Below are 10491 nucleotides of genomic sequence, written 5' to 3'. Positions count from 1 at the left end.
GGGCCTCTTTAGTGGCTATTTTGATCAATCTGATGACTGCGTGACGTGGTGTCTTCCTATTTGCATTGAATCTCCCTGGGGTCCGTTGAGCTTCTTGTACCTGTGTATCTAGATTTTTATCAAGGCCTGGAAAATTCTCCTCTATTAATTCTTCAAATAGCTTCTCCAGCCCTTCAGTGTTTTCTTCTTCACCTTCAGGAACCCCTGTCACCCTCAGGTTCGGTTTTTTCATATAATCCCACAATTCTTGTAGGGTTATTTCTTTTCTCTTAATTTTCTGCTCGATTTCTGTGACTGACTTATTTAATTGGAAGGAGTGGCCTTCAATCTCTGAGATTCTTTCTTCTGTTTGATCTACCCTGTTCTTGAGGCTTTCCACGGTGTTTTGTAGTTCCCTGAATAAGTCCTTCATTTCCAGGAGATCGGTTTGGTTTTTCTTTAATATTTCAATTTCTTCAGTGAATTTTCCTTCCAAGTCCTGGATTTTTTTTGTGGTTTCTTTGTGTTGGTTATCCATTTTCTTGTGTATCATTCAGTTTTCTTACAATTCATGTTTGAAATTCTTCTTCTGTCATTTTAGTGTTCTGAGTTTGGTTAATGTCCATTGCTGCGGAGCTGTTGTTCCTCTTTGGGGGTGTGCTTTCCGTTTGGGTCTTCATACTTCCAAAGTTCTTTCGCTGGTTCCTTCCCATCTGGATCAGTTGTTCCTTCTTGCCTTTAGATTTTCCTTTGGATATTGACACGCGCTGTTTAGTCTCTGAGCCAGTAGGTGGTGTTTGTGGGTGAGATTCGACCACACCCTTTATGATGAATCAGTAGATGCAGTAAAAGGGTGTGCAGGATGACCTCCCCGTCAGTCGGTGGCACTTGCAGGGAGGATCGAGCTGCAGTGCTGCTTTTGGGTCCTGTAGCTAGCTCTTGTTCCTCTAGAGAGGCCCTCTTGTGCCTCAGGTGGTGGGTGAGGCCCTGGGATTTCCAGGTGTGTCCTTATTCTCCACCTTAGAGGGTGCAGGACCGGGAGTGAGTCTCGTTGGGCCTGGGTTGGGTACACCTGCCCTCAGGCTCCACACCTGTTAGCAGGGGTCAAAGGTCTGCTCTTTTTTTCTGTGCAAAGCTGCCGGGAGGGGCCGAAATGGCTCCACTCAGCTGAAAGTCTGGGCCTGGGGGGTGGGGCCGTCCTAGATCCACACTCTGGAGCAGGTCCCGCTCCCCTCCACTCTCCCCCTCTCCGTGGCCCCTCCCAGGCCTCCGCCAGCAAGCGGGACCCGAGGTCAATGGATCCCCTCTGGCTGCGACGTGGGCCAGGAGATTACCTACCCAGGATCGTAGCCTGCGCTGTTCTTGTTCTCCACCTCAGAGGGGGCAGGACCGGGAGTGAGTCTGGGTGGGGCTGGGTTGGGTACGCCTGCCCTCAGGCTCCACAACTGCTGTTAGCAGGGGTCAAAGGTCTGCTCTTTGTTTCTGTGTAAAGCTGCTGGGAGGGGCTGAAATGGCTTCACTCAGCTGAAAGTCTGGGCTTGGGGGGTGGGGCTGTCCAAGACCTGTACTCTGGAGCAGGTCTCGCTCCCCTCCAATCTCCCCCTCTCCGTGTTCTCTCCCAGGCCTCTGCCAGCAAGCAAGACCTAAGGCCGATGGATCTCCACTGGCTGTGGCATGGGCCGGGAGGTTCCCTACCTAGGATTGTAGCCTGAGCTGGGTGCACAACCCTTTCTTGGGAGGAGGGTTGCCGCTCCAGCACGCTGATCTGCCCCTAATTGCACATACTCCTCAGTAGGCTCTTTCACAGATCTCTCTTCTGTGCCCCGGGGCAGTGCGATCCTTACCTGGGTGTACGGGGTCTGGTCTGCAGGCCTGTCCCCTGGACCCTGGAGATCAATCCCTAACCCTGCCAGGGGGAGGGGCGCCGGTCCTGAATCAGCCACAGGGTGCCCAAGCTGGATCGATTTCACTCCGCCTCGGCATTTGCCCCGCTCTCCTGGAGTCCCCAGGCAAGTAGCACCTGGGAGGGCTTGCGTGTAGGGAACTCGCAGTCTGAGTACCCTTCAGTCTGCTGTTGGGCCCCAAAAAGAAAGGTCCTGTTCCTTGGAGATGCCTCTGTGTGATGGCTAAATTGTCTCTCTGGGCACCTGCGGGTAGGGAGGGCAGGGAGACAATGGAGCTGTATGGCGTCTGCACGCGGGGAGGTGCCCCGAGGGGGCTGTTAGCCCGGCGCTGTGTCTGCAAGAGGCCATTGCTCACTGGCGGCAGCCGTCTCTGGGGTGGTATTGGTGTCGGCAGGTCTCTCCAACTGCTCAGGAGCCCACCAGCAGTCCGAGATGCAAGGGAGGGGAAAGTTATCTGCTCCACCTACCCTTGTCGCTGGTCTCCAAGCCTCTCGAGGACCTTTCTCCTTCCAGTTCTGCTCCACAACGTCTTCCCGTGGAGTCTCCTGTAGTTTCAGGCACCCTTCCTTCTGACCCTCACCCGATTTATGTTTCTCTAGTTTATTTTTTTCTCTTTCTTCTGAAATTTGCCTTTTTTGCAGAGACACTCTGACTGGCGGCTTTTCTCGTCCACCATCTTGGCTCCTCTGGTCTTAATTTCTTAATTTTCTTAGGGCCAGCTGTTAGAAAGGTGGCAGAAGGTTAGAGTAATACTTTTAGGCTTTATGACTAGCTTTGGGGAAAAGGAGTTCTAGTTTCTATGACTGGCCTTGGGGAAGAGGGATTCTAGTTTCTATTCCTTGCCTCTGATGAGAATGAGGGACAAAAGACAGGAGGGCAGGAGATGGTCAGAGAGAAACTTTGCTTCTCAGGCCTTCATTTTGGGGTATTATTTTCTGAGCTCTGACAGAAGCTTCCATGCTCTCTCTGAGCATGACACCCTCCAGACAACTCCATATGTTTAGCAATCTGTAAGCTCTCCGAACCCTGTCCTTTTGGGTTTTTAAGGAGGCTCCATTGCATAGGCATGGTTGGTTACATCATTGGCCATTGGTGACCCAGAGGTGAAGAGGGGTGGGGTTGAAAGTTCCAACCCTCTAATCATATAGTTGGTTCTCCTGGTAACCAAGCCCCTATCCAGTGGCTATCCAGGACTTCCTAGCCACCAGTTATCTTATTAGCATACAGAAGTATACTTAACACTTAAGAGATTGCATGAGGGTTTTAGGAGCTGTGTGCCCGGAAATGGGGACAAGACCAAATATATATTTCTTATTATAAATTACAATATCCAAAGGAAATAAAATCACCATCTCAAAGAGATATCTGCACTCTCATGTTCGTTGCAACATTCACAATAGCGAAGATACGGGAACAACTTAAGTGTTCATCAACAGATGAATGGATAAAGAAAATGTTATTTTGTGTATGTGTGTATATATATATATGTATATAAGTATGTATAATGGAACATTATTTGGCCTTGAAAAAAGAAGAAAATCCTGCCATTTGCAACAACATGGATGAACCTTGAGGACATTATGCTAAGTGAAATGAGCCAGACACAGAAAGACAAATAATGTATAATCTCACATATATGTGGAATCTTTAAAAAAAAAAGTTGAACTCATAGTGATAGAGGGTAAAATGGTGGTTACCAGGAGCTGGGGGGTGAGAGAAAAGGGGAGAAATTGGCCAGATGGTATCATCCTTCATTTATAAGATGAATAAGTACTGGAGACCTAATGTACAGCATAGTGATTATAGTTAATAATATTATATCATATACTTGCAATTTGCAGAGAGAATAGAACTTAAGTATTCTCAGTACACACACAAAAACGTAATTATGTGAGGTGATGGGCATGTTAATTAGCTTGATTTTGGTAATCATTTCACATTGTATAGTACAGTTGACCCTGTCAACTGTAATACAATTATAATACAACATGGAGATTAGGGTATGACCCCCCCATAGTCAAAAATCCACGTATGACTTTTGATTCCCCAAAAACTTAACTACTAATATTAATAGCTTATTGTTGACTGGAAGCCCTACTGATAACATAAATAGTTGATTAACACGTATTTTGTATGTGTATTATATACTGTATTTTTACAATAAAGCTGGAGAAAAAATTATTAAGAAAATCAAAAGGAAGAGAAAATATATTTACCATTCATTAAGTGGAAGTGGATCGTCACAAGGTTTTCATCCTTGTCATCTTTAAGTTGAGTAGGCTGAGGAGGAAAAGGAAGAGGAGAGGTTGGTCTTGCCATCTCAGGAGTGGCAAAGGTGGAAGAAACTCCACATATAAGTGATCCTGTGAAGTTCAAACCTGTGTTGTTCAAGGGTCAACTGTGTATGAAAACATCATGTCCATGGGATGGGCATGCGTGTAGCTCTGGCTTGGGTGAGGCAAAGACATTATATGTAACCAAAATATTTGTACCCCCATAATATTCTGAAATTTTAAAAAAAGTAAATTTAAAAAAAAAACAAGAAAAAAAATCACATCATGTTGTACACCCTAATGTAAACAGTTCTTATTTGTCACTCATACTTCAATAAAGCCAGGGTGAAAAAAAAAATAAAAGGGGAACGTGGAGCACATTTATGGGAGTGATAATCAGAATGATTTCCCAGCAGCAGCCCTGGAAGCTGGCAGGTGTTGGAATGATACCTTGGAAGACTGAGGGAGTATTTCCAACTTTCTACACTTGAACTATCAGTCAAATGTGAGGTAGAAAAAGTTTCAAACATGCAAGGTCTCAGAAATTTTAACTCCCATGCACCCTTTCTTAGGAAGCTAGCAGAGAGTGTGCTGTACCGAAATGAGGAAATTATCTAAAAAAGAGGAATTCTTCATGTCCAACATTGACAGGTATGCATAGGCCTAGTGAGCAGCCAGTCAGTTTGGAGTAGGGAAGTTGTCTCCCAAAAAATTAAGAAGAAAGAAAATGATAGATGACTTGTATTTGTTCACATGGAGAGATGTTTTATAGTTCTGTCAGAGGGTCAAGAATGAATTAATAATAGGCATATATTATAGAAAATTGTTCCAAGGAAAAAATGAGGCCATTAATCACTTTAGGAAAAAACAAATATAGGAGAGAGGAAATGTAATCCAGCTACTCTATGGGGTTCATCTGTGAATATTTTCTTGGACATTATAATATAAATATTGGATTTTGATTTAGTGAAAAATCATGACATAGCTATAATAAAAGATTTATATAGTACATACTGCCCTCCAGGCACTGTTGAAAATGCTTTACATATATTAACTCATTTAATTCTTACATTAACCCTATAAAACAGGTACTATCTTTATTCTCATTTTACATATGAGGAAGCAGAGGCATAGAAGTTAAATTACTTGTTCAAGGTCACATGGCAGAGCCAGGATTCAAACCAAGGCTATGTGACTCCAGAGTCCATGCTCTAACCACTATGTTATGCTTCTGAAGAGAGGAGAAGTATGTTTATGTGAATTGATGGGGGGTGGGGAGGGGGGAGAGAAAATAGTGGTAGTGGTGTTGGTGATTTGAGGTAGTGGTATTGTAAGAAATCTAAGTCCTCGTCTTCCTTAGTGAGACCCCAATAAATAAAATCTACTATTGAAAAATTTAAAAAAATAGTGGTAGAAGCATGTTATTTATAAATATGAGGGTAAATATCAGAAAACCAAATAAAAGAGTTTAAAGTGGGGATTGAGTTGTGGAGATTGAAAGGAGTAGAATAGGGGGTTATATTTTATCAGCTTTGTAATTCTGTTTGATTTTTAAAACTATGTACATGAATTACTCTGATAAAAATAAAAAATTTACAAAAGAAAATAATTCTCCAGCACTTAATTTGGTAATGAAAGATAAATTTTTATTTAGTTTGGACAGATAATAGGATACTATTTAGCACATTTTAATTGGTAATTAATAAATTTATATTCTAAAAGCTTAAACATTTTTATTTTCCTTTTAAATGAAATTTTTCATTGGTTAGGTCAGACCTAGTATCAGAATTATCTAAGAAATATTCTTCCTTTTCGTCTGGAATGACAATTGCTTTTTTACGTAGTTGTCTTACTGTTTTTGTTGATTTTTTTATTTTACATGTGACGTAAGGTTATGTGAACTCATAAAACAATACATTCTTTATTAGAATTTTAGAGAAATATTTATTTGATATCACTCATAGTGACTTACTAATCTTTATAAGGCTGACTTATAGTTTCCTTACCTCTCATTTTCCACTGTTTTTATACAGAATACCTTTCTCATAGTATTTTATCTCTCATTATTCCTTTTCTCCATGGCCAATGAAAATAATTTCTCAGGATATTATCCTAGTTGAATTGACTAATGTTTTCTTTTATTATTTTATTCTAACCAGCTTACTATCATACCTTTAAACAAGTTCATTTTTCCTATGTTTACATTCTTTTATATTTGCCTTTTTCCAGTGTTTATGCCAAACATCTTAGTGGTTCTGATGAGATTACATTAAGAATTGCATAGATTATTTGTTCTGTTCTCACCATTCCAAAGAATATGTTTCTTTTCATTTTTTCTAATAAAGGTAACTTTCTTAAGTTGTAAATTTTATATTGTTTAGTGTTTGTACATTCTGCTTTTAAAAAGAAACTTTAGTGAAATATAGAAAAAGTAACTTATTTTTTCCAATAACAACAGAGATGGCAATAGGATTTTAGTTGGTGTCAGTGTTGCCAGATTTTTCTACCTAGTGTCAGAAGTACAAATTATTTAAATATGCAAAGTATCAATCGAGATTGTGATGTCTTAACATAATTTGAGATTATTAAAAGGTATAAATTGATAGATGCCATTTATATTTGGAACTATATAACTGAATCTATTACATTATTTATTGACAGATATGTTTAAAGGGTAAAGTACACATATTTAAGTACTTAAATATCCAAGCATGTTGCAGAATGGATAAGAAACCAGATTCCCTGGATCTTCCATCACTGAGTAAAAGAATGCCCTCCCAGCCTCTCACAGACAGGTAATGTAATATTCTTACAGTCTTATTTGATGGTGATTGTTGTCCTCTCTTTTTATAAAAGATATTTATTAATCTTGAGTATACTGAATATATTTAGGCTGATTAGCCCAGCATTAAAATCAATAATTGGCTGAAGCTAAATATCACCATCATAGAATGAATCTGGGACACTAGAATAAATTTGAGATTTTTTTCAAATAATTATTAAAATTTTAGTAATAAAAATGTAAATGTTTGACATTATAATGCAGAAACACTATTTCTCAGCACATGACAGCTGTTAATTTACTTTTGTGATTACTGTATTGTACATTTGTAATAATGAGTAGAATTTGGCTTTGAACTGAGGTTGGTGAAAGAGCATGACATTTTGGGAGTGTCTTTTGTCATATTCTTTATGTCTATATCAAAGATGATATATCATTGGTGTTATTTATGATTTTAGTGTTTTCCTTCTCATGAGATTTTGAAATAGTAAATTTGATATTCTGGTTTTTTTTCCTTTAAAAATTTAATTGATTAGGGGGTACAAATTGAATTCCATTACATGTATGTATTACATAGTGGTCAATATTCTGTTTTAAATTCATCCTTTCAAGATGTAGATTGGCCTGAAAGATTTTATGAAAATATTTTATAATTCCATGCAATAATATGGAAAATAACTTGGAATATGGTGAGACCACAGAAAGATAGACTGTACACCTGCCTAAAATACTTAAATGCTTAAAGGCTTGTTATTGCATATATGATAAATTTTAGATTACTTCAGATGGCAGTATAGTAAGTACTATTGTTAACAGCACAAGTTCTTAAATTCCCAAATAGGACTTTTTCTTGAATATTTCTATTTCCTAATTAGAATTAAATATCTAAACATTAGATTTAGTCCCTAAAGATTACTTTGTTTAATATTATGAATGGTAGTAGACCAAACAATTCTACAAAAATTAGAATTAATACATATTCTAATCTCTATTAATCTGCTTTATATTTATTTTAAAGTGAATTTACTTTAATAATGACATTCACTGTTTTAGTCATTTATTTTACAAATATCAGTTGCATGCCTTGTGGTAGATTCAAGGTATCTTTTGTTGAATGCCATACTTGTTGGTCTTGGCTTTCATGGTGCTTACAGTGTAATGGAGTAGGAGTGAGTGAATAGAGCAAGGAAATACATATGTATATGTGTGTGTATATATACACACACACACACACACACAATTTCAAATTGTGGAGAATGCTCATAGCACCTTCATAAGGAAAGGAACATATTTCAAAAGTGTGAGCAGGGGATGTCTCTTTGGGAAGGTGATGTTTGAAGTCAAGACTCAAATGAAAAAAAGCCAGCTGCTTGAAGATCAAGGGGAAGAGCATCTTAGGGGGAAAGAATGACATGTGCTAAGGCCTTACGTCAGGAAGGAACTTGGTGTATTCAAAAAACTGAAAGAGAATGGGCATGGTTGGAGCAGAATGGCTGAAGGGAAGAGTGATACAAGTTGATTTTGGAGAGGTAGTTAGGGCTTAAGTCATGCGGTGGCTGTGTAGGCTGTGGTAAGAAGTTTGACTTTTACTTAAAGTACAGTGGGAAGTCATGTAATGGTTCATAACATGATCTGATTCGTGGTTAGAAAGCTATTTTGGCTCCTAGGAGACTAGATTGGAAGTTAGCAAAAGTAGAAGCACAGGGACCAGTTAGGTTGTTGTAGTACTGCCAGGAGATCAGGAGATTTTGAACAGAGTGATTGAAATAGAGATGAAAAGTAAATATATTTTGGAGATGATCTTTAGCAGTGCCATCCAGTAGAAATATAATATGAGCCACATATATAACATAATGTTTAATTTTCTGGTAACCCATTTTGAAAAAAGGAAAAATAAATGGGAAATTAATTTGAATAATACATGTTATTTAACCTAGTATATTCAAAATATTCTCACTTAAACATGTAATTAATATAAAAATTAGTGAGATATTTTACATGCTTTTCATATTAAATCTTTGAAATCTGGTATGTATTTTACATTTATCATGTGTCATAATTTGAACTGGCCACATTTCAAGTGCTCAATAGCCATATATGGCTATTAGCTACTTACGGTATTGGACAGGGCAGGTCTATAGAGTTGGTTGTCTGGTGTGTTAATTTCCTACTCACAGGCTATATTACTACTTAGAAAATTCTTGTATGTGCTTTCCACTTTCATACTCAGGCTTTTGGCTGTGTGGTTTTTACTACCTAGAATGCTCTTTGATGCCTTGTCTATTTTGTAATCTCTTTATTCTACATAGACAGGCATTATAGCAGGTATGTTATGGCTTTGAAGCCCTTTTATGACTTTTAATAACTATGTATCCTCATGTCTTAATATCTCTCATCCTCAGCTTTCTTATAGGTAAAAAGGGAAATAATCACACAGATGCTGTCAGGATTAAATGAAATAATGTATGTAGAGCACTTAGTAAAATGCCTTATCCATACTGTTTCCTCAACAAACAGCTTATTATCATGATTGTCATTTACTGCCAATATATAGATGTATTTCGTGCAGTGGAGTCAGATGAATTTTGGCTTTAATCATGGTTTAACCTCTTAATTCTTCTGTGGCCCTGTGTAAGTTATTTAACTTTTCTGAGCCTGTTTCCTTATCTAAAATGTTAACCATACCCATTTCATAAGGTTGTTATGAGAATTAAATGTGTGCATGGCAATTAGTTAAAAAAAATGATAATTACTAAATGTTACAATTTTTCTTCTTGGGAAATTAACTTTTGTAAGCTTTATTATCCTCATTTGTAAAAAGAAATAATAATGCGTACATTTAAAACTGTAAGGATTATGTATAAAATATGAGGTGCATCTAGCATAGTACCTATAACACACGGTAGTCACTCAACACATGCTAGCTATTATTGCCTCTTTTCATCCTAAAAGATTAAACTCAAATGCCATTTTCTTGGGTGAGGCCTTTCCTAACCTTACCAATGAGAATTACTTGATCTCTTTTTTCTCATAGCACTTACAAAGTTTACCTTTGGCATAGTCTTCAAAACATATAAACAGACTCATTTCCCCTCTGAGCTGAGAGCCCTTTGAAGGCAAACATTTTTTGTTCATTTCATCTCAGGCATTCAGTATAGTGCTTGATACTTGGTGGGTGCTTACCTAAATTTATTGATATACTTCTGAAAAGTACAAAAATCAATTTTTTAACTGTTTTTAGGAGAGGAATTATAGCATAGTGGTTAAGATTGGGGATTTTAGTGCTAGATAATCTGGGGATCAAATTTGGACTGCTGTCTGCAAGTTTTATGTCCTAGGGTAAATTTCTCAATTCATTCTAGGCTCAGTTTCCTCATCTGTAAAATGAGAAAACTCCACCAATATGTTAGAGTTTTCACAAGAAATATGTAAGACACTGTCTTTAAAACATTTAGCAAAGACATCTGCACCCGAATGTTTATGGCAGCACAATTCACTATTGCAAGAATGTGGAAACAACCCAAGTGCCCGTCAATCCATGAGTGGATTATAT

At 38.2% G+C, this 10491-nt stretch overlaps 1 protein-coding gene across 2 annotated transcripts in view; it reads left to right on the top strand.

Moving 5' to 3' along the window:
- LRCH2 (leucine-rich repeats and calponin homology (CH) domain containing 2) overlaps positions 1 to 10491 on the top strand; it is a 118153-nt gene that overhangs the window by 48577 nt on the left and 59085 nt on the right. For both annotated transcript variants that reach the window (XM_012653516.1, XM_012653515.1), the window contains exon 6: positions 6818 to 6951. In XM_012653516.1, the coding sequence (XP_012508970.1) occupies positions 6818 to 6951 (134 nt within the window). The remainder of the gene's footprint in view (positions 1 to 6817; positions 6952 to 10491) is intronic.

This window comes from Propithecus coquereli, unplaced genomic scaffold (genome assembly GCF_000956105.1).
Source record: "Propithecus coquereli isolate 6110/MARCELLA unplaced genomic scaffold, Pcoq_1.0 Scaffold421, whole genome shotgun sequence".
Taxonomy (NCBI): domain Eukaryota; kingdom Metazoa; phylum Chordata; class Mammalia; order Primates; family Indriidae; genus Propithecus; species Propithecus coquereli.
The sequence above is the reverse complement of the archived record's forward strand: the minus strand, read 5'-3'. Positions and strand labels throughout refer to the sequence as shown.